The sequence below is a fragment of the Heterocephalus glaber genome, unplaced genomic scaffold, assembly GCF_053883595.1.
Source record: "Heterocephalus glaber isolate CG9 unplaced genomic scaffold, H.glaber_assembly_v1.0 deba00000122, whole genome shotgun sequence".
NCBI lineage: Eukaryota > Metazoa > Chordata > Mammalia > Rodentia > Bathyergidae > Heterocephalus > Heterocephalus glaber.
In genome coordinates, this window is record NW_028258138.1 from 454,824 (window position 1) to 478,529 (window position 23,706).

The following is a 23,706-nucleotide window of genomic DNA, read 5'->3' on the forward strand; positions in this document are numbered from 1 at the left end:
TTCCTAGAGTTAATGATTGTCGTTTCTTAAAATTTGCTTGGTTTTCTGTGTTCCATTCACTACTTCCTAAAACTCAGCCCTAACCATAAATCTCTCAACATAGTCGTCCACACATAAGGTAAAGTGCTAGCTCAGCTTTCTTGAAGACAATCCTCAAGCTCTGTTTTCTGGCCACAGCTTGGACATTTGAATACTGCATCATATCTTCCTTGGTTTGCTTTCTTATATTGATGGAGCTCATGGTCTAGTAGCCTTTTGAGCTTCAATATCTAAAATGTTTGTATTACCCTTATATTGGAATAATCATTTGAATGGGAATAGCATTTTACATTGGAAATCATTTGCCTATGTTTTTGTTTGCTTTTTTGTTTCTCAAAAATTTTAAGATCAATTCCTATTCTCAGGTTTCTCAACTGCATACAGCATACACATATGCTGACCTCACCTCCTGGCCAAGTTACTGTGCTGGGCATTTAGTAGTGCTTTTTTTTTTAGGTTTTTTTTCTTCTAATAAACTGCCCTAAACATTGCTTAAATTGAGGATTCAGTGGGGCAGCTTTTGGGATCTGCAGTGCAGCTGCAATCAGATACTAGATGAGGCTGTAGTTATCTGAAGCCCTGTCTGGGCTGGATGTCTTAGATGGATCTTCGCATAGCTCAAGGTGCTTCTGTATCGTTTTCTCCAATTGCGTGGCTCAGGCTGGTGATGGGGCTTTGAGAAACTTGATGGAAGCTTGGAAGCTCTGCTGGGCAGTTTGCTAGCTCTTAGGTTTCTCTGCTTTTCTACTAGGTCTTAGTTGCCAGTTTTTGTAAGTCTTATCTTGTAGACTAGTGCTTCAAAGGAATCCTCCCACTGCTGCTTCAAGTTATCTGGCTAAGTGGGAGAAGCAGGACTGGATTCCCACACAAGTGTAGATGTTACCTCATTCCCTCTGGTTTTAGTGGTTTCAACTATGCTTCAAGCCCAAGTTCTCCCTTCACGTTCTTTTTAGTTTACCTCCTCTGACCACTAATCCCCTAAATTAGAAACATTTGGGGCCCTAAGGCTCATTCTAGAACTTGATTCCCTAGCTGATCTTTCTTCAATCGTATGATTTCAAATACCACTTGAAAACAGATGACTCCTAGATTCCTCTCTAGCTGTGTCCTCTGTCCTGAATACCGTTCTGCTGAACATTTCCACTTCAGTGTCTAATGAACATCACTGTTAAAACATGTTTCCATAAATGACGCCACTGTATATTACCTGTTCAGGTCAAAACTCTCAAAGCCTCTGTATTGTGACTTGGTAGGGTACAAGGTGAGAAAATTTTTTTCCCACGATCGTCTCTAGAAATTTATTTCTGAATTCTCAGATCAGATTTACTTTTTTCTTCATATATTATTTTACTAAGTTCTATTATTTTACCACTCCAGTAAAGTATCAACTCAAACCCTTCCCCCATGAAACGTCTCCCCTCATACAGCTTTTCCCCCCTTATCTAGCTTTGCCAGACTCAATGTCTGAGTGACCTACTCGGTTAGTGAATCTGGAGGGACAGACAGGGTCTCAGGTGCTCAGGCTCCTTTGCCTGCTTCCCGGGGTCTCCACGTGGGCACTCAGCTGGCCCCGAGGCTGGAAGATGTTTATCCGATTTAGGTGTGAAGCAGTTAACAGTCCTTTGCTCTAAGCTTGTCCTCCCCACCGTTTACTTGTGGCAGTTATTTCTTTTTTGTGGCACCAGGGATCGAACTCGGGACCTTGCGCTTGAGAGGCAGGCGCCGGAACCACTGAGCGAAAGACCCGGTCCTGGCAAAGTTATTTCCATACCCACCCTTTGTACTGCTGTCTTCACTCTTGCCGAGCTGGGACCGAAGAGGAGAGTCCGCGCCCGACAGGGCGGGGAGGCGTGCGGGTGCTTTAACTTCTGCTCCGAGAGCGCAGCGAGGCAGAACTCGAGGGCCAGGTGCAGGGCGCCACCTGGCGAGCGCAGGTGTACTGGCCGGGCCGGGCCGGGCCCCGCCCCGCCGTCTCCGCCCCCCCTCAGGCAGCAAGCCGCCTGGCGTCCCCGCCGACCGAGGCGCTCTTCCCCTACTGCCCTCCTGACGCCGCAAGGTCTCAGGATGCACGCGACTCCCGAGGCGACCGGTGGGCCGGCCCCGCCCTTCCCCAAGGTTCCGCCCCCTGGGCCTCTCCTCGCCACGTGGAGTGTCGCGAGCCTGACCACTGTGGTAACCGGGCGCGCCCTGAGGTCCCCGCGAGGCACTCTGATTGGCTGCTCGAGCGTCGGCCCACTGGGCAGGGCGTGTCTGTCGAGGTGCACGCATGCGCAGTGTGCGGAGCAGCTGTTCAAGTGGGCGCGTCGCAGGGGCCCGCGGTCCCGGTGCAGTCATGACGGAGGGAACGTGTGTCCTGGCGGAGGGCGCGAGGGAGGCGGCGGGGGGCGCGAGGGACGCGGCGGGGGGCGCGAGGAGGCGGCGGGGGCGGCAGGACTCCGTTCACGCGCGCGCCATCCTCCCAGGTGCCTGCGCCGTCGCGGAGGACCCTACAAAACCGAGCCCGCGACGGACCTCAGCCGCTGGCGGCTGCACAGCGAGCTGGGGCGGCAGACGTGGACGCTCGTCCCCGAGGGCGAGGCGCCGGCGCGCGCGCAGAGCGGCCTGGAGGCGCACGCGCTGGGGCTGGACACGGTGAGCGGCGGGGGTCCCGCGGCGGGGGTCCCGCGGCGGGGCGGGACAGGCTCGTTCGCGGCCCCGCGCCCCGCCACGCGGTCACTGCCCTCGTTTTGTTTGGGGCACTTTAATTCGACGTCACTTTAGATTGACAGAAGAGTTGGGGAGATAGTCGTAACTTTGCTTTTATTCGCAAAAAGAACCTGTTTGACACCACGTCCTGGTTGTGTGCACCCCTAAGGCCCAGTCAGCCACAGACGAAGAGTCAATGAGCGCTCTGCCCAGCTCCGGCCACCAGGCCCTGTCCAGGCCTCCCGCCAGTGGCAGCCTGGGTGGACGTCAGTGCCCCACCCCACACGCTGTGGATGCTGGGCTTATTTAAGGTGTGGGGAAGTTGTGAAGGAACTTGCAGATTCTAACTGGAAAGTAAACCCACACAGCTGCCTTTTTTCTTTGCTGAGGTTTAATACTGTCGTCAGATACTTGCAGCTGAAACTCTAAGATTCAGTAGTCTGATCTGGGCTGTGGGTGAAGAGGGCTCTTCTGGCCCCACAGCGGGTACTGTCAGCTCTCATCTTTTTTCTGCCTTTGTAGAAAAGTTACTTTAAGGACTTGCCCAAAGCGCACACCGCCCACGAAGGGGCTCTGAATGGTGTAACGTTTTACGTGGGGCTGCAGGCTGAGGACGGGCACTGGACGGGTGATTATGGCGGCCCACTCTTCCTCCTGCCAGGTAGGAGGATGCTGCCACAGCCTGAGAGCAAGTTACCCTGGGTCATCCTTAAGGCCCTGGCCTGGCTGGTCTAGGCCAGTGGTTGCAAACCTATGGCAAGTGTGCCGCAGCGGGTGTTTGTCACTGAAAGCTCTAAAAGACTCCCCATCACTGGTCCAGGCTCTTGGTAAAGCAGGTGTAAACCCAGAAACACATGGGAAGAGAGCTGGGGATGGTTGCCCTGGGCAACCTGATGTTGGTGCCAGTAGGAGGGAAGGCACAGCTGGCTCAGTGTAGGGTGGCGGGCACTTTGATAGAGAAGCTAGGCAAGTTAGGGGCTTCTGAGTTCCATTGCAGATTGGGAAGGGCACTTTACATGGACGGCCCAGCCTATGTGGAGGCACTGTCGGTGGGCAGGTTGGTGGGTAGCTTGCTGGTGTTTGAGGAAGCGTGCCTGCTGTGATATCTACTGTGAACTAAAGGGTGGCTGAGGGAGTTCTATCTAGCAGGGACGCTTAGGTTCTGGCTGGTGAATGGTGATAGAATTGCAGTTGAGCCCCAGGACGGTGAACTGATTTGGCTGGACAAGAGTATTTTGCATCCTCTACAGAAAAGCTTTTAATATGGGAAGTTCCTCCTAGAATTTGTGCAGCAGGCCCCCTTTCCCCACTGATGATGTAAATGCATTGTTTCAGTGCCCTGAATTCTTATGCAAATACTGTGTGGGTTTGTTTCTGTGGTAATTCTGCCCTGGGACCCTGTGATGATGGAACCTCCTCATGGGGACTGGGGTTAAAGGGAGACTCAGAGCGCTGTAGCATGTTCAAGAAGACCAGGCTAGGAAAGAAGTTTCTTTGTGAACAGCGTTGTTCCCTCACACACACACATTTGCAAAGGGTGTGAGCTTCTAAAAAGTTTACAAAGCAGAAAATACAAATAAGCACTAAATATCACCCCGTCCAGGTTGACCATTTAGTGGTTTTTTTCCTCAGCAGTTATTAGAGCAAGACCTTGTCTCCCCTCATGGCCCACTATCTTGAATTCTAATTCCTCTTGGGCCTTTAGGGCACCCATGGAAGGCTTCCTCAGGGCCCTGTGTACCGTTTGGTGTTTCTCTGGCCTGGACCTTGCTATGGAAGTCAGGCATGGCCCAGTAGGCTCTGTGGGCCCAGTGCTGGGAGTGTCATCTGTGTTGTTGCTGGCACTCTCTTGAACTGTGCTCCTAAAGTCCCTGATCCAGCCCAGGAGGGCCTTCCTCAGCTCCATTCCATGGGAAGGAGACCCATGGGGACAGTTCCCTGTTTGGGTGGGATCCTCAAGAAGAAAGGGCCCTGAGTTTAGTAATGCTGAGCCCAGTGAAGACCATCCTTCCTGTCACACAGGCCTCCTGATCACGTGCCACATAGCACGAATCCCTCTGCCAGCTGGTTACAGAGAGGAGATGGTGCGGTACCTGCGGTCAGTGCAGCTCCCTGATGGCGGCTGGGGCCTGTGAGTGTGCCCAACTGCGTATATGTACATGTGTGTGTATGCATGTGTTTTTGTGTTGGCTCAGGTTTCCAGACAGCTGTTTAGGGGTGGGGTGACTGAAGCTGTGGGATTGGGGTGATGTGAAGGAGAGCTTGGCAAGAGGGGAATGGGCTGACAGTTATGTGCAGGCTGGACTTCACTTCATATCTGGTGTTGTAAATAGGTTTCATGGTCAATCAGGGGTCTTTCGAGACCCACAAGCAATGTGAAAGCCACCAGTGTTTCATCACTGTGGCAGAAAAAATCTGCCTTCAATCTGGTGGCAGGGTGCCCAGCAGCTTCTGTCTCAATGTGCTTTCCTGGTATGGGGCATACTCTGGGAGCTGGAACCCTGCACACAGGGAACTTCCCTGGGACAGATGTGTTGAGTGTGGGAAGTGAGCAGAAGGGTGGGGCAGATGGCCCAGGAGATTTTGGAGCAGCTCACATGTCATGAGAAGTGAGTGAGCTTCTCGTAATGATTCCTGTGCTGTCATGCCATGTTGGTCAAAGGTCTTTTAGGTTTCTTTCTTTTTTAGGCAAATTTCACTGATGGCATTACTTTATTTTTATTGTTTAAAATGATGGTAATTTTGGGGGGGGCTACTGGGAATTGAATCTAGAGCCTTTGCACTGAGCTACAAAGCCCTTTTTATTTTGAAACAGAGTCTTGCTGAAATTGCTCAGGCTAGTCTCAAACTTGCAGTCCTCCTACTTCAGCTTGTAAGAATGCTGGGATCACAGGCCTATGCACCATGCCTGGGTTTTATTTTTTAGAAGTAAGACAGAGATCATTTTCCCACCAGTTTGATGTTCCTATAGGCACATTGAGGATAAATCCACAGTGTTTGGGACTGCACTCAACTACGTGGCTCTTAGAATCCTGGGTATTGGGCCGGATGATCCTGACCTGATACGCGCCCGGAATGTCCTTCACAAGAAAGGTAGAAAAATAATTTACGTTACACCAGTGTTACTGGGATTTGCAGATGAGAATCAGAAAGATGTACTTCCAGTGGAGACACTGGGCAAAATACATGAACAAAGAATTGATCAAAGTAAAAATATATGGAAATTGTTAATTGCTTAATTTCTTAAAAAGCAAATTAAAAACAATGGATAATTATTTTGGTCTCATGAATTGGCAAAATTTAAAAGCCCTTTCCTACCTCAGGGCTCCCATGTCCTGCACCCTTTCATCCCACTTCCTACTCCCTGCCCTGCAGTTTTGCAGACTCCTACTTGCTCTTTACCTTGCGTCTCAAATGTCACTCCTTTGGGATATCTTCATGAAATGTGTCCTGAACACCTTTCTTGAAATCCTGCATTCTTTGTATGTTTGTCACTGTTGTAATTAATTCATTGTCAGCACACTAAGTTCCCAGAGTGTGTTTCCCTGCAGCACTCCTGGCTCCTGTGTGGTGGGGGAACATGTTTGGGCCACTCTTTGCCTAGTAGCTCCCTGGGTCTTTTTTTGACTTTTACACACCTGGGTTGGGGCCGGAGCTTTCTCCATAAAATTTGTCCTGCTCACTGTTGCCATGTACTGTGCCTGACACCAGCTGCTGCTGGGGGAGGCTCTGGACATGAGCCAAGAATGTCAGATCTGCTCTGGCCTCTGCCCTGTGATTCACCTGTGCTGGACTGTCTCTCAGATGGGAAAGCAGATACAGCTTAGGCTTGGTCTGAGAGGGAGACACTAGCACGCCTTCTCATTCCCTCCTCACCATCTCCAGGCATGTGTGGCCATGGTGCACTTTGTGCATCTGGGCCCCTGTGTCTCCCGAGCCCGAGGTGTCCTACACATTCCCAGGTAGCTGCCTTGTGCTCTTTTCTGGAGATCAGAGCTGCAAACAGCTCTCTGGGGGCTGGACACACACACTCCTGGTAAAGCTGTAGGTTCCACTCAGCTCTTTGGTGTTTTGGGCAACTCTGGAACCCACTTCTCACTTGGGGTTGCAGGACCTGCAGCAGGCTGCTCCCAGCTCATGAAAAAAGTAGCTCACATGACCCTGTAGGCCAGTCTTCATGTGTAGAGCAGGCTGGCTCTGCTCACAGGAAGCAGATGACATGGGCCTGTTTTCTTCCTAGGTGGTGCCGTGGCCATCCCCTCCTGGGGGAAGTTCTGGCTGGCCATCATGAACGTTTACAGCTGGGAAGGCCTCCACACCCTGATCCCTGAGATGTGGTATGCCTGTGTCTGCCAGTCACACCACCTGCCCTTGTAGATGGGTGGGCTGGTGGGGTGGGTTGGGTCCCCAGCAGAGTCCCCTTCCCCCACTAAATCACACAGATGTATGGAATCAGGGTTCCCTGTTAGGCAGGAGGGAGGAGCACTGAGTCTGGCTAGAGGACCCGGTTGTGTGTTGTGTGTGGGATGATGTGAGGTGATAATAGAACCTATTGTGTGGCATAGAAGGAAGCTCAGGCCCTGTGAGGTAGACAGTAGCTCATACCTGGTAATCATAGAAAATCTTGAGCATGTGTGTAAGCAGAGTAAAGAGCCACACTTCTACCCAGCCTTGGTTGGCAGGTGACAGTTGCATCTGTCCTTCCCTTCGCCTGCTTTAGAGTGAATATTTAGCAAGTCCTGGATATCACTTCATCCATGAATGTTGCTGTGTGCATCTTTAGCTTTGGTTTAATGGAACCATACTCGTTCCTTAGATTTTTTTTTTTTTTTTGTGGTACCAGGGATCGAACTCAGGACCTTGCGCTTACGAGGCAGGTGCGGTGCCACTGAGCTAAATCCCTGGCCCTTTTTTCTGGTTTTTTGAGGTGGGGGATCTCGCTATGTAGTCTTGAACTCATGGTGATCCTCCTGCCTCAGCCTCCCAAGTACTGGGACTATAGGCGTCTGCCACCACACCATTCCTTAGAATTTCATATCTATTGCCAACATCTGTTGATGTTTTGTAAACAATAGATGAAAGCCATGGGGCACTCCCCAGAAACACTTACGTGCATATATTTATCCCAGTGTTACAAAGTGTGATCAGAATATACAGTGAATGTTTAAATTTTAAAAATTTAGAGTAAAAGATATATTACTGTTAATCCCCTTAGAGTACTCTGCCTGACTTCAAACACTTTTCTCATCGTTTTTGCCACTTTATGAGCAGTTCTGGATGTCCTTTTTCTTGATGTTTTTACAATGTGTGTAACCAAAAATACGATTAATGCCATTGCCTAGTATATATAGGATCCAAAAGAAAGGTGGGCTCATGAAAATTTCATGATGTGTCTTCATCCACCCTATTCACCAGATCTACTATGGTGTGACTTCTAGCTTTTGCCCAATCAAAATGACCACGAAAGGTAACGGTTTTGAATCATTTCAGAACAACATTGAGGCAGCCACAAAAATACAACTAAAGATCTCATAAGAGAAGACTGTAGAACTGCTTTAGAAAATGGCAAGAACAATGGGATAAGTGTTTTCAAAGCAAGTGGGAAAGTATTTTGAGGGAGATTAATAACAATGTGTCTTTTACACTTTTTTGTTTTCATTAAGTTTATGGGTACATTTTAGGTATACAATATAATGACGTTCACCATTGGAAATTTGTACCTTCACATAATCTCTCTTGGTTCTTATTTTTTTCCCCCTTCCCCTGCCTTCCCTTCAACCCCTCCACCCCTCCCTATTTATGAAGACTGTTTCCATTTTTTCCCTTTTCTCATATTTTTTTCCTTTCCCTTCTTTCCTTTCCCCTACCCCTCCTACTTGCCCTACCCCTTTAGACCTTTTCTTCCTATTTCACATTACCAAGTGTACATTTTGATCTTATTTACCCTTTCAGTTTCTCACACCAGAGAAACTATTCTGTATTTACACACGTGTGTCCTGTTTGTTTCACTTAAGAGTATGGCCTCAGTGTGCATCCATTTAGCTATAAATGTTTCTAGTTTCTCGTTCTTTACAGCTGAGTAGTACTCTATTTTATAAAAAACCACATCTTTATCCAGTCTACTCTTAAAATTTTTTAAAACTTAAATATTCACCATGTTATGATCGTACCTCACCTACCTAGTGGAAATTGGGACCCCAGAGCTTCAGAGCCCAGACATAGCCCCTGCCATGTCCTGAAGTATGGTAGAAACAGGTGTTAGGGCCTTGTGGTAGGTGGGTTTGATGGAGGAAGGTAGGAAGTGATGGGCCTACCAAGGGAGGACAGCAGAGTCCTGAAACAAGAGCCAAGGGCTTAGCTCTGCGGCCAGGTTGGGAGGTGACACGTGGGAGGGCTGGCAGGTGCTGGGTGAGGGGTGGGGGTCGTGGGCAGTGCTGCCCATGTGTGGTGCCGGTGGAATGCGGTCACCTGTTGGGGAGATGCCCTGGGCCATGCTGGCATCCAGTGGTCCGTGGCTGGGAGCCTGACCTGCTGTGGGAAGAACAGGTTGAGGGAAGCCTGAGAAGGGTGGTCATTGTAGTCACCAGGACAGGAAGGGTGGGTGCTGGGGGCTGGGGTCGGGGGTCTGTGGTCTGTGTTCCTATGTGGGACTCCGTTGGTCAGTGCAGGGCAGCACTGGCGCTAGGGTGCTGTTGGTCCCTGCTGGACCTGGTTTGGGGGTGGTTTGGAGGGTGACCGATAGGGGGTGGGGTGGAGGACCAGAGACCTTGAGCCAGTCCAGCTGTAAAAAAGCTGGAAATTGTCCCCAGGGTGTAAAATCTGCCCTTCGCAGTGCGTGGATGAGCCCTCAAGAGCACGGAGGAGGCTGAGGCCTGTTGCTCACATTTTGAGAGTAGGAAGCGTGTGGTCAGCATGGCTTCTCGTGACTGTCACTCACGCCTAAGAATGGAGACCCAAGGGGAGAAGATGGGGTGCAGATCAGGTGTGCACTGCCCTGCGTAGCTGGTGTGGCCTTCGCTGTGTGACTTGAGTAGATTGAGAACTGAGGATCATAACCCAGGGCACTCTGCGGCTAGGCTACATCCATAGCTTTTTTTATTTTTTATTTTGAGCAAGGTCTTGGTAAGTTGCCCAGTTTGGTCTGAAACTTGAATCCTTTTGCCTCAGCCTCCTGAGCAGCTAGAATTATGTTCATGCAACAATGCTCCACGCAGGCCCAAAGTTTTTAAAGTATACTTTAAATCACAGACAGTCACCTCCCCTTAGAACATGAAATGCTGAGTAGGAGGGGAGGTCAGCTCTTTGGGAGGTGAACATGCAGGCGTCACTGCGCCCACAGGCGCGTATTCACACTTAGAACCCCTGTCTGCAAGACTGACAGTGGGGCAGGCTGTGTCCTGGGTGCTCTCACTGACATGTGCTGTCCTCTAGGCTGTTTCCTGCCTGGATGCCTGCACACCCCTCCACTCTCTGGTGCCACTGCCGGCAGGTCTACCTGCCCATGAGCTACTGCTACGCCACCCGGCTGAGCGCCTCAGAGGACCCCCTGGTCCTGAGCCTCCGCCAGGTGAGCCCCCTGACCCTGAGGGTCCTCATCACATAAGACCCATGAGGCTCAGGAAGACAGGTGGCCCATAGTCTCTGGGGCTGGGGTCCACACACAGGGCCCTGTGGAGCCTCCACCTTCCTCTCCTGTAAGCAGTGAGAAATAAACAAGCTCTGGCCAGAGGGACCTGTGCCAAGGGATAGGCAGCTGCTATTGCCCAGTGTCCTGGGGCCATGGAGCGTTTGTAGGCTTCAGGATATGGACCCTCAAGCCCTGAGCAGTCCTGGCCCATGGGTATAATTGTGTCCTTGGGAAATGGCCCTATGATGGGGGAGTACAGGATGGGTATTGGGCTTGCTCTTGGGAAGGCACGGAGGGCGGGTGTTGGACTGCTCTGAGTGGCCCTGACATAGCTGAGCCATCCAGGCCTCACCTACAGTGGTTATTTGGTAAGTGTTTCCGAACCTGTGCCAGAAGGTGTGACCCAGTGATCCAGGGCTGGCAGTTGGGGGCCGCAACTGATGCCCTGCCAGTGGTTCAGGTGCCACCTACCCTCCAGGAGCTCTACGTGGAGGACTATGCCAGCATCGACTGGCCAGCACAGAGGAACAACGTGTCTCCTGATGAGCTGTACACACCACACAGCTGGCTGCTGCGCACGGTGTACGGTGGGTGCCCCGAGGCAGTGGGCCTGGGCAGCCGGGGTCAGGAAGTCTCATTCACTAGTCCACTCATGCTGTTTATGGCAATGAATACCCTCCTCTGCTGGGCCCTGCCCTTGGCAACTCTGAGGACTGCCTGGGCTGGATTTCCTCATGCAGAGGCCCTCTAAGCACCACCTTGGCAGGGCAGAGGAGGAGGCACAGGCAAGGGTGGAGTGAGTAAAAGTAGGAGCCGGGGAGGCAGAGGCCCAGGCACTGCTCCCTCTTAGAGGGCCCTGGGTGCACCCTGCATGGGAATGGCAGGTGGGGGGCAGGGTGTCCCTGTGCCTAGTGCCCACTGACACTGCTGCCCTGCAGCGGTCCTCAACCTGTACGAGCGCTTCCACAGCACTCGCCTGCGGCGCTGGGCCATCCAGATGCTGTATGAGCACATCGCTGCCGATGACCGCTTCACCAAGAGCATCAGCATTGGCCCGGTCAGTGCCCTGCCTCTTGTGGCCCCTGCCTCCGTATAGCCCCTGGGGGCCAGGGAGGCCCCAGGCAGAACACAGAACCCCTTGAGTCCTGTCTCTGGAGCCTTGTACACCTCCATGTGGGACGAGGCCTGTTTGGAGGATGCCTGTCCTCATCCCCTCTGCCCAGTGAAGCTGCCTGGCCCCTTTAGCTTGCCCTCCCATCCATCCCCACCACCTGGCTGTTGTCTGGATACCTGCTCCTTGAGGCCACCTCCTGAGTATTCTGGCCAACTGGGAGGGGTGGTTTCCTCCCCTGACTTCCTCCTAGTACCTTTCACAGATAGTTGACCCTCTGCCCTCTTAAAGAATTTAGAGGTGCCCAGGGTGGGGGTGGCAGGGCTTTTGTGTTTCATTACTGGTCTTTTCCTTTGGGTCCTAATCTTACTTTGCCTCCTGGGGCTGTGGTGTCTAGTGGAAACCAGGTGTGCACACACTGTGCCTGGGGCCATGTTCCCTGTGGTCAGGGCATACAGCTGAGAACAGGCGGGGCTGGCAAGGACTTGGGAGGAAGCTGGCACACTTCTGGGATGTAGCTGGGCTGGGGTTGGGGTAGTGAGCTGCAGTGCCACCGTACTGTGGTAGGTCAGCTTGTAGGTTCTCTGGGCAAACTACCTGGCACCAAGCCTCCCTACCTGTGGACACCTAGACCCTCCTAACCCTTCCACATCCTAAGATGCCTCTTGCTTCACTTTACCTGACATCATCCTGGGTCTGAGTTGTTTCCTGGTGTGCTAAGCAAGCTCCTTTTAGAGCAGAGGTCCCCTGGCTTGGAGGTGCACTACACAGAACTTGACAGCCATGTCTGTCACAGATCTCAAAAACCATCAACATGCTTGTGCGCTGGGCTGTGGATGGCCCTGCCTCCTTTGCGTTCCAGGAGCACATCTCCAGGATCCCTGATTATCTCTGGTGAGTGTGGTCGGGAAGTGGCTGGGCGATGGTGCTGAGCGCTGACTACAGACAATGAGAGGGCCCTGGCTCCTGGGAATAACCCCTGGAACCAGGAGAATTTGCTACCTAGCAGAAACTTCAGATGGTTCTAGAAGGTAGGCAGGATTAGGAAGCCTGTGGATGGGTAGGGCAGGTCCAAGTTAGTATGAGGAAGGCACACGATGGGGAGGTTGTCAGCCCTGCCTGGCCCCAAGGTGGAGCCATGAGGCCCATGGCAGGAAGCTGTGCACTTGGGGAGGCAGTCTTTGCTCTGGGAACACGATGTTGGATGAGGCCAGCAGCTCCCACTGCCCCTGTGTGGTGAGCTGCTGTCTCATCTCTGGGCAAGTGTGGCCCTCATGCCCATGAGCCAGCTGAGCAGTGATGAGGCTGGCGCCTGGCCTCGGGACCGGTGTGAACACTCCTGAGGGAGGCCCATGTGGTGTCTGGCAGTGGCTGTGGGTCATCCCTGACATGGGCTTTTCTCCTCCTCACAGGTTGGGCCTTGACGGTATGAAAATGCAGGTAAGGGGTGAGTGGCCTTGGCTGCTGGTTGCTGAGATGCAAAAGTGACTCCTCCCAGAATAGATCCGCAGTGTGTGAAGAGGCCAAGTCATCCTCCAGTCCAGTCTGTGTGGGGCAGGGGCAGGGGCAGCTCAGGTGCCTCAGTTTCTGGGGTTGCCACCTATTCTTGAAGTTCCATCTGCAGCTGTAGTGTCTACTCTCAGCCCTGTTTGTCAGGATGGGCTAAGCCACTGCGGTGACAGGCCTAGGCGTGGCTCAGTCCCTGCAAAAGCACTTGTTTTGCAGCTGTGATGGGAGAGTGGCTGTGGATGGTGTGGACCTGTCTACCCTGCAGTCATTTGGAGGCTCCCCCAGCAAATCACTGAGGCTTTGTTCTCAGCTCTTGGCCCTTGGGTGCACCCTAGTCATCCCTGCATCTGTAGGTAGAGGGGAGACTAGGTCAGTGGGTGTGGCAAGGCCTAGTTACAGAGAGACAGAGTGTTTGCAGGACATAGCAGATGTGTGTTGTGTGGACAGCATTTTTCCAGACCCTTCCTGGACAAGGTGGACAGCAAATGCATTCCTTTTTGGACAAAGGTGCCTGACTGGGTCCTTGGCCCCCAAGGAAGGGTTCATGAGAGAGTTCATGAGAGAGCTGATCCTGTGACCACTCTGTGGGGTGGGGGGCTAGGACTCTGTCAGACATTTCAGAGGGCCCTGAACAAAGCTTACTGCACCTGACTGACCCCTCCTGAACTGAAATAAAGTGTTATCTGGGGAACCAGACTCCAGTCTGATTGGAGGCGGGCATTTCTGGTCATCCTGTGTCAGGCGCACTGCTGTCAGGGAAACACAGGAGCCTCATGGGATGGTCCAATCCTAGAAACACTCTTGAGTCACTGTGCTGGCTGGTGGCCCATGGAGGCAGGTTCTTCTTAGGCCCTTGCCAACTAGGAGGGTGCACAGGGCTCAGAGCATGGGGTAAGGTATCAGCTGGGTGAAGACCTGCACCCCTCAATTCTGGGAGGTGGCAGTGGAGGTGAGGTAGATGCCATGATTGCAGCAGCTCTAATGTCTGTCCCTTGTGTGCAGGGCACCAATGGCTCACAGACCTGGGACACCTCCTTTGCCATCCAGGCTCTGCTGGAGGTACGTGACTGTGTCCTCTGCAGTGGTCACCTCAGCTTCCTGTGTGTGTGTATTGCATGTCTCCCCTGAGGGGCATGGCACTGTGACCACACACTGTCCCTTGTTCTCATGAGGCTGGCTCCAGAGACTCTGTGGGTGATACCAAGGAGGTGCTGGCCCTGGGTACTGGGCTGAGTCTGGGACTTGAGAGGGCAACTGGAGGAGCCAGCCAGAGGGAGCCGGGCAGGGTGGTGCCGTGGGGGTAGAACCTTGGAGGCTTGTTGTGTTTGGAGGGTGCTAGAGAGGAATGAGGGGCCCCAGGGATTTAGCTCAGTGGTTTCGCCACCTGCTGCACAGGCGCAAGGACCTGAGTTCGATCCCCGGTACCAAAAAAAAAAATCTTCCACCCTAAGAGAGGAATGAGGGTTGAGGGTATTGTGTGTTGGGGGAAGCCTGGGGGTGTTCCTGGCCAGTTGGGGCTACCTAATGCAGGGGCAGGTCCTCTGGGGGACAGTTGCTGGCTTCTGTCCAGGGCAGTGTCTCCTACTCAGTCCAATCTCCAGTCACATCTCGTTGACTTTTTGTGTTGAAAGGTAAGTGTAACAAAACACCCTACAACTGCAGAGATGTGTGTCAGTTTGCTTCTGGTTCCCAGCTGGGGCAGAAGTCACCAGGACATTGGGGCATTTGGCTCAGCCGTGTTGTGCTGTGCTGCTGCTATCTTCCAGGCAGGTGCACACCACAGGAGTGACTTCTTGTCCTGCCTGCAGAAGGCACATGAATTCCTGCGGCTCTCACAGGTGAGGCGGGTGCCCTCCGCACCTCTGCCCTGCCCAGCTTCCTCAGGCTGCTGTTCCCGTCTCCCACCTCGCCCTCCTTGCCTCACCACATCGCCACAGAAGGACTGAAGCTGGGGTGGGAGAGTGGGTGGTTTGGTGCTCTGGCCTGCTCTGCCCAGCAGTGATGGGGCTGTGGGACTAGCCTCACGGGTGCCTTGCTGCACTGCTGATGTTGGGGCCGGCAGCACTCATCTGGCTCCCAGGTGGCAGCGTGGGGTCTCTGGTGACAGTGTGTCTCTGTGCTTTCCACATATGCCCCTTGGCGCTGCCCAGGTCCCAGACAACCCTCCCAACTATCAGAAGTACTACCGCCAGCTGAACAAGGTATGTGTGTGCCTCCCTGCCCCAAGCTCCCCCGGAACCGAAGGCATCTAGAGAGGGCTGCAGCCTGGGAGTCCCTGTGTTGGAGCCGGAGGTCTGCTTGAATATGCCTGGGCTGTTGTGCAGACAGTGGCTGGGGGTGGGGTGGGCGGCTATGGACGGTCACGTTGCACTCCACAGGGTGGCTTCCCCTTCAGCACCCTGGACTGTGGCTGGATCGTGGCTGACTGCACAGCTGAGGCCTTGAAGGCTGTCCTGCTCCTGCAGGAGAAGTGTCCCTGTATTACTGAGTGCGTCCCCCGAGAGCAGCTCTGCGACGCCGTGGCTGTGGTGAGTTCCTGCACCTGCTCTCATGTCCTGCAGGCGCCTGTGCTCATCTTCACCCCCATTGGCTCTGACTCGGCAGAGGGGGCCCAGGATGCTAGAGCTCATGCCCAGGAGCATCAGGCCTGGGCTCTGGGAACCCTGGGCTGGCCACACACCCTGGGCCGTGGCTGTGGAGCTGGGGCCCGGCTTGCCCTCGGCAGCCAGGGGAGGCTCTCTGATTCTGGAGACTGTAGGACCTGCCAACTTCCACGTTCTGGCTCCCACGGCCGGCCTTTTCCAGGGCTGGGTGTCCAAAAGGGGAGACTGTACTTTTGCATAAACTCCTTCCGGCACGCCATTCTCTGGAGCTTACGTTGGTCCCGCCGTGTCAGCACTCACCAGTGAAGGAGTGCCTCAGGCCCGTCACCAGGTGGCCCCACAAGGCTGTGGCTATAGCAGCTGCACTGGGCACTCGAGGGCTTGCCCAGCATGCAGATCAGCTCACTGTCCCCTGCTCCTGCCCTGTTGGTTGTCAACCCTGGGGTGCTTCTAGAAAGCTCTGTTAGGACCTGTGGGCTCGGAGCACACTCCATTCCAGAACTCCCTCTGGTTTTAGTTGCTGAACATGAGGAATCCTGACGGAGGCTTTGCCACCTATGAGACTACGCGTGGGGGGCGCTTGCTGGAGCTGCTTAACCCCTCGGAGGTCTTTGGTGAGTAGCACAGATCAGGATTGACATGGTAGCAGAGGCCCCCCAGGGGTCCCTGTGCCATGGAAGAAGACCTGCAGTCCGGGGGTTTGGGTGGGATTTTGGCTTCAGCCTGGGCTAGGTCTTGCTTGTCCACAGGAGGCCATCGTGCATCCTGTGTACCCTCCCTTGTGCAGCCCCCAGCACCTGCAGGAGTTGTGGGGCACCCTCAAAGGCTGTGCTGTGGGCTACTAGGCTGTGTCTGCATGTTGCCACCAAGGTTTTGGTCAGGCAGGGCAGGCTCTTTTCTCCTGAGGACCTTTGGGTACCTACTGTCCCCTCCTTTCTGGTCTCTGGTGTCTTGCTTCCCAGCCTGTCAAATAGGTGTTTGAGGTGGGCTGCAGCTGTCTGCTGTGCTCACTGTCTTGACTGCGCCCCCTCTGTGCCCTGTGTGGTGCAGGTGTGCAAGCATTCTGCCCCTTGTGGCTGTGTTGCTTGGGCAGGTTGGGGTCATGTTGGCACAGGCTCTGAATTCTGGGAGGCTGTCACTCACCGTGAGCTGGCCTGCGGCACAGGCCCTGGGTGGCAGTGGCTCTCACAGGCCCTGCTCTGCTTTCTTCTCCCAGGGGACATCATGATCGACTACACATATGTGGAGTGCACCTCAGCAGTGATGCAGGCACTGCAGTATTTCCACAAGAACTACCCAGACCACAGGGCAGCAGAGATCAAGTAAGGAGGGCCGAGGCACCAAGCCAGGGCCACACCTCAGTCGAGTCATTCTCAAATGCAAGGCCTTGGCTGCCTCAGCTGGGCAGCTGAAGGGAATGGCTCATTTAAATATGGGAGTGAGCTGGGCTTTCTGGGAGGCTGGTGCAGGAGGATTGTAAGTTCAAGACCAGATTGGGTGACACTTAGCAAGATCCTGTCTCAAATTTATTTATTTATTTATTTAATTTATTGGGACTGGGGATCGAACTCGGGGACCTTGCACTTGCGAGGCAGGCAGCGGAACCACTGAGCTAAATCCCCGGCCCTCAGAATTTTAAAAAATAAAGTCAGAATCCCAGCCAGTAGAGGCTGAGGCAGAAGGCCAACCTGAGCTACTTCATGAGACCCTGTTTGAAAAAAAAAAAAAAAAAGGACGGGGCTGGGGAAGAAGCTGTGGTAGAGTGCCTCTAGGTTCCACCCCCAGTACCGAGAAAACCACCCCCCAGCCTTTTCTGGTGTCTCTGATTTTGAGCAGGAGACAGGCGAGAACAGCAGTTGTAACAGAAAAGGGGGTTTTGCCTCACTTTAATGTTAAAAATGAGCGCGCACACCTCACTCCTCCAGATAAATCCAAATAAACGACAGCTAAGCAGCCTTTGCACACCGAGGGGCAGCAGATGCTCAGAGCAGTAGATGGGCCCTGCTGCAGTGCTCGGGGGCCAGGGCAGGGGTTGTCGCTGCCCTTCTCACCTCCCCTAGGGAGGGGCTGCCCACCTGCCTCAGTCACGGGTCACCCTGCTTGTTTGAACTGTGTGTAAGTAGAACCCACAGATGACTCGCTGAAACTGGTGGCAGCAGTGACCCTCTGCTCGTGATCATTGGTTGAATGAAGGTGTCACATTACCCATTTGCCTGTCATTGACACCTGGGTTGTGTGTGTGTATATGAGTGAGAGGGCGGAGAGACAGACAGACAGACACAGACACTGAGGATTGAACCCAGGGCCTTCACACTGAGCTACATCTCCAGCTCCTCTTTTTTAAACTTATTTTTTATTTTGAGATGGGATCTTGCTAAGTTGCCAGGGTGGGGTGGGGGCTTGAACTCACAGTCTTCTGTCTCAGCCTCCCAGTGTGCTGGGATTATAGCCATGTACCACCATACATGTTGATCCTGCTTCTGACATGGACTTATCCCTGAGGTTTACTTTACTCTTGCATTTGTTTGTGGAGCTCTCAACAGTCTGCTTCCCTCTCCCATGTTCTATAGCTGCTCTCTTCTGTACTGTCTGAATGTTTATTTTGACCTATTTTCTAAAGGAGACGTATCTACTCTGAGACCGTGGCAGGGTAGAATGGGTAGGAACTGTGGCTCTTCTGGAGCGTTCACTGGGCTGACTGCTTGTGTTGCAGGGAGACCCTGGAGCAGGGCTTGGCATTCTGCCGGCAGAAGCAGTGGGCTGATGGCTCCTGGGAGGGGTAAGTGTGCCCAAGCTGAGTGTGGGGAGTGCTGGCACGTTGGATGCAGCTGTGTGTGGGGCAGGGACCTGTGTGCTGCACCGGCTGTCTCTCTGGCTTCCTAGCATACCTTGCTCCTCGTTTGATGCCTGACTTTCCCTAGTGTGAATGCTCACGTGTGTGGGAAGTGCTGTGGCCTGAGTGTGATTGTTCTTGCTCACCTGTGCAGTAGTTGTGTCTAGTGGCTGGAGCAGATGGCATTGCTGTTGGATTTGTGTGGCTGGCTGAGGGCGGATGTGTGCTTTTCTGATGATAGCCACAGACCTGTGCTGTCTGTGCAAGGTGCCCCCGTGTGCCCAGGCAGAGTGCCTGTGCCCTGAACCCAGGCTGAGGCCTTTCTCCTCTGCCTCTAGCTCCTGGGGTGTTTGTTTCACCTATGGAACCTGGTTTGGGCTGGAAGCTTTTGCTTGCATGGGGCACACCTACCAAGATGGGTAAGTGCCGGACTGCAATATGTTTTCCTTTGACGTTTGTTTTATATATATATATATATATATATATATATATATATATATATATATATATATATTCATTTTAAAATAACGGGGTAAGGTTAGTATCCCTGAAAATGTGAGTTCCAGGTTGAAATGAGGTTGTTTTCCTAGCTCATGAGCCTTAGCCATGGGCTGCCTCACAGAGCTTTAGTGCCCAGACCTTCCCTACAGTGCCTGGTCCCACACCCAAGTAGGAGAGCTAGGATCCAGTACACTTGCTGAGCCAGACAGAGAAGAGTGAGGCCTCAGGTCCTCAGGTCCTCAGGTCTCTAGCTGCCTCACCAGCTTCTGGATCCAGTGGGTGTTGGGAGCAAGGAGTGTACTGGGCTTGGCCAGGTACAGTGTGGACGCTCCTGAGCATGTCTCCAAGTGCCCCTAGATAACCAGACTGCCATGCCAGTGAGGTCATCTGCTGTCCCAGAGCATTTCTGTCTGCTCTGGAGCTCAGGAGGAAGGTCTATCTGTCCCCATCTGCAGGCCCCGCCCCAGGACCCTAAGGCAGCCAGACCTGGCAGGTGGACTCCCTGGGACAGTGTCCCAACTCTTCTGGTCTCCTCAGGGCTGTCTGTGCAGAGGTCTCCCAGGCCTCCAACTTCCTGCTGTCCTGGCAGATGGCAGACGGAGGCTGGGGGGAGGACTTTGAGTCTTGTGAGCAGCGGCGTTACGTGCAGAGTGCCCAGTCCCAGGTCCACAACACCTGCTGGGCCCTGATGGGACTAATGGCTGTCAGGTAGGGGCTTGGGTTGGGTGGAGGAGGGACACTCAACTGGGAGTGGGTGGCCTAGGCTGAGTGCAGCTGTGGGAGAAGATGAAATGTGCCCCAGGGCTGCATTGCTGCTTAGCTGCCACTCAAGTACACGAGGCTTGACCTTCTCTCCTAGGAAACTGACAGCACCTTGTGCCAGGCCACAGCATCCACCATGTCTTCTAGGATCAAATGTTTCCCTTTCTGCTCACCTCTTTGCTTACGTGGCCTTGCTTCTCAGGGTTGCTGGGAAGAGGACATACAGGCTGGTCAGTGTTGCCCACAGACACTGCAGCATTTTGGGTTCTGTCCGTGCACCTGGCTGCACGAGGGTGAGGACGTAGATTTGTGCTGAGGAGCATGCCAGCCCACCACGCTCCAGCAGGCTCCTCTTCCCCCAGGCACCCTGACGTGGAGGCCCAGGAGAGAGGAGTCAGGTGTTTGCTTGAGAAGCAGCTCCCCAATGGCGACTGGCCGCAGGTGTGTGAAGAGTGCAAGGCCAAACACTGACCTGGCTTGCGCATGGGTTTCCACCCCACCTCCACCCCAGGTGCCTCTTGGGGTTCTCTGGGGACTTGGGGCGAGCAAACTCTGCCAGCCAGAGGACTGTGATGGTGGCAGGTCTGGGATAGACTGCCAGGTCCTGAAGTCCTGAGTGAATCTTGCTGTTTATAAATGAAGCTCTGGCTAGGAAAGGGCTGGGTGGGAGCAGCCCCTGGGGGCCGACCCAGAGCATTGCACATGGCCCTGTGATCTCTGCCTGCCCCTGGGGCTGTGGGGCTGAAGAGCCTCCTTCAGAGGAGTCTGGCGAAAGCTGGTGGGGCTGCTGCAGGGTGAGTCTGAGGGGTATGTGGCTGGGTAGGAGAACTGCCTGTCTGCATGCCCTCCTGGCCATTGTTCAGTTAGCTTTCCTTGGTTGTACTTGCCCTGGACTGGGCAGCCCCATAGCCAGGGCCACAGTCTGGGGCAAGCCCTCAGCCCTGGTGGAAGCTTTGTGGTCATTTCTGTGTCCTTCCAGGAGAACATCTCTGGGGTCTTCAACAAGTCCTGCGCTATCAGCTACACGAACTACAGGAACGTCTTTCCCATCTGGACACTCGGCCGATTTACCAGTCTGTACCCTGAGAGAGCCCTTGCTGGCCACCCTTGAGAGCTACCTGCCAATGGTGGGTGGGTGGTGGTGGTTTCTCACAGGTTCCATGCAAGACCAAGGTGTCTTCGCCAGGTGGTGGATGTCCCTGTCTCCCTGTCTTGACCTCCAGCCTCTCATTTTCCCCTTCTACAGGCAGGAATCTGGGATTTGGTTTGAACAGGGATGGGTACAGTAAATGTTAGACACTTGATCGTCAGTATGGGTTTAGTTCTGAGAATGGCTGGGGTGAAGAAGGAAACAAGATGAACCATGAGCCCTGAGGGGAGCACCCAGCACCTTCCGGAGGGTTTTCTTGACCAGTCACTGTCCTCGGGAGCAGCTGTGCCTGCCCTACTTCTTACCCAGGGTTGCTGTGGAGCACCCCTGGGGCAGGCTCAGGTAGGCCACTGCTCCTGCCTCTTTTGTGAGCTGGGCCAAGGGATGAGCAACAACCCTGTGACGCTGGTGGGTATGGGATGGGCCCTTGTTCACTGAGAATGCCTCAGGGCTTAGCAAACGTCCTGAGTTTGGCGGGATGCTGGTGTTCTGCACTCCAGCATCTTGACAGTTGTCACATACAGGGAGGCTGCATGTAGCAGGGGACGGGTAGAGTGGTCACAGTGGTTACCCCCACCCATAGAGCCTGCTAGGCAGGTCTGGTACCTTGCTGCCAAGTCCCCTGCCAGTTGTGTGCTGAGCTGAGGTAAGGTTTCTGGGGTGATGCCTCTTGGGCTGCACCCTGAATCCTGACGTCTAACTCTACCTGTCTGCTTGTATACATGTGGGCCTCAGGATAGAATATTCAGGTGCTGGCTTTGCCTTTGACCCATGTGATAAGCAGTCACATTCTCAGCCTCCCCAGTGTTGCAGCTGCTCTTCCTGGCTGATGCCTCCTCTGTTTGCTGTTCTCCAACCCTGCCACTTCCTAGCTTCCCCGGCCTGCCATGCTTCCGTAGGAAAGCCATGTTTGACCCTCTACCACCCTCGAGTTGCCTCTCTGGGGCTGTTCCAGAGGCTTTGGGCCACTTTCTGCCCAGCCCCTGGAGCCCCAGCCTTCATGTCCCCATGTGCGACAGCTCAAGCTCTCCGGCCTCAGGTGCATCCTGCATTGTTCTCCACACTGAACTTCCGTCCTCCCACCTGCAATATCAGGACAGACAGATCTGCCTCAGTAGTGGTTGCTGTCCCCATGAACGCTCAGCCCTAACCAAATCACTATAAAAAGCATACCCAGTCAGCTGGGTACAGATGCACACCTATAGTCAGCACTCTGGGAGGCTGAGGCAGGAAGATTGCAAGTGCAGTCCCAGCATGGGCAGCTTCATGAGATCCTGTCTCAAAATAAAAAATAGCAAAAGGGCCAAGGATGTAGCTCAGTGTGAAAGCCCTAGGTTCAGTCCCCAGTATTGAAAAAACAAGCAGATCAAAGACCTTAATGTAAAATGTAAAACTATTAAAAGATAACAAAAAAACCTAGGTGACCTTGAGTTGTGATTTTTCTTTTTTCTCTTCAGTTTTTTTGAGACGGGATCTTGCTATGTAGGCTAGGCTGGTCTTGAACTCACTGTGTAGCCCAAGCTGGCCTTGAACTCTTGGCAGTCGTCCTGCCTCAGCCTCCCATATGCTGGGATTAAGGCATGCGCCACCACACCTGACTTGAATTTAGTGATTTTTTTTTTAGATACAACATGAAAGGCATCATCCACAAAGGAAATAATTGATCAGCTGGACTTCATTAAAATTTTAAATGTCTGCTCCGTGAAAGACAATGGGCAAGAGAATGAAAAACCATATTCTGTGGAAAAATATTTGCAGAAGACATCTGATAAAGGACCTTTATCCAAACAAAACTCCTAAAACTTAAGAAAACCAACAACCCAATTTTAGCAAATGACCCAAAGACTTTAACAGACCTTGCCAAAGAAAGGTATACAGATGGCAAACAGGCTTGTGAAAAGATGCTTTACATCATGTCATCAGAGGAATGCGAATTACAGTGGGATACCCCTAGCACACCTGTTGGAATGGCAGAAATCCAGGACACCATACCAAGTGCTGCTCTGGATGTGCAACAACAGAACTCTGGTGGGAATGCAAAGTGGAGCAATCACTTGGGAAGACAGTCTGGCTCTGAAAGTATACAGCCTTACTGTACTACCAAGCTCTCACACTCCTTGGTATTTAATCAAAGGAGTCCACAGGAAATCCTTCACAAAAACTTAGTTTTACCCATAATTAAACTTGGAAGCAGCCGCAGTAGATGAATGGATAAACTGATACTCGATGGACTATTCAGTGCAAAAAAATGAGTTATCAAGCCAGAGAAAAACAACCGTGAAGTCTCGCCAAGTGAAGTCAGCCTGAAAGGGCTGCATGCTGTGTGTGACTGCAGCAGGTGACATTCCAGACAAGCCACAACTGTGCAGACTACCCAGAGAAGTGGTAGGCAGGGGCTGGAGGAGAGCTAAGGATGAAAAGGCAGAGCGGGGCTTTATGGCCCTGAACTGCTGTATGTGACTGTAATGGACGTGTCATGTCAAGAGGAAGCCTGGTGAACGCTAGGCGGGTGATGATGATGTGCCAGTGCAGCCCACTGACCAACAAGTGGGCCCTCGGGTGTTGGGAGTGAGGCTGTGCACGTGTGGGAGCAGGGTGTACCGATTATCTCCATACTTTCCTCCCGACTTCTCTGTGAACCTGAAGCTGCTCTTTAAAAAGGCTTTTAAGAAGATTAGTCCACAAGGGAAATCAGAAAATACTTCAAGCTGGATGAAAGTAAGCATGATATCAAAATTTGTGGGATGTATCTGAAGGGTAGAGTAAATGAGTGAAAAGTTTAAAGTCTGCGCTCTAAGCTTCTACTTAAGCTTGAAGCCGAAATAGATGGGAGGAAATACAGAGGTCAAATACAATAAAATAAATGAAACCAAAAAAAATCAGGAA

At 53.0% G+C, this 23,706-nt stretch overlaps 1 protein-coding gene across 2 annotated transcripts; it reads left to right on the forward strand.

Moving 5' to 3' along the window:
• The first annotated feature begins 2,264 nt into the window (after positions 1-2,264).
• Positions 2,265-23,604, forward strand: Lss (lanosterol synthase). Of its 2 annotated transcripts, XM_004842543.4 has the most exons (23): positions 2,266-2,385; positions 2,502-2,670; positions 3,247-3,385; positions 4,747-4,855; positions 5,696-5,817; positions 6,965-7,061; positions 10,156-10,291; positions 10,830-10,938; positions 11,290-11,408; positions 12,259-12,356; positions 12,875-12,902; positions 13,974-14,030; positions 14,738-14,809; positions 15,122-15,172; positions 15,350-15,499; positions 16,092-16,188; positions 16,791-16,896; positions 18,288-18,353; positions 18,746-18,826; positions 19,446-19,616; positions 20,033-20,111; positions 20,650-20,797; positions 22,445-23,604. In XM_004842543.4, exons 1-22 carry the CDS (start codon positions 2,306-2,308, stop codon positions 20,779-20,781), a joined length of 2,268 nt encoding a protein of 755 aa, XP_004842600.3. In that variant the 5' UTR covers positions 2,266-2,305; the 3' UTR covers positions 20,782-20,797; positions 22,445-23,604. The 2 variants fall into 2 exon arrangements, 1 of the variants encoding a protein (XP_004842600.3); XR_002394167.2 differs by lacking the exon at positions 22,445-23,604 and having other exon boundaries at positions 2,265-2,385; positions 19,364-19,616; positions 20,650-20,980.
• Positions 23,605-23,706: the final 102 nt, after the last annotated feature.

Bases quoted from the DNA above. Each gene is read 5' to 3' on its own strand.
- Lss (XM_004842543.4), top strand. From the start codon at position 2,306: ATGCGCAGTGTGCGGAGCAGCTGTTCAAGTGGGCGCGTCGCAGGGGCC. The intron at 12,357-12,874 runs GTGAGTGTGGTC...TCCTCCTCACAG, and splicing joins AGGATCCCTGATTATCTCTG to GTTGGGCCTTGACGGTATGA. The intron at 18,827-19,445 runs GTAAGTGCCGGA...TGGTCTCCTCAG, and splicing joins GGGCACACCTACCAAGATGG to GGCTGTCTGTGCAGAGGTCT.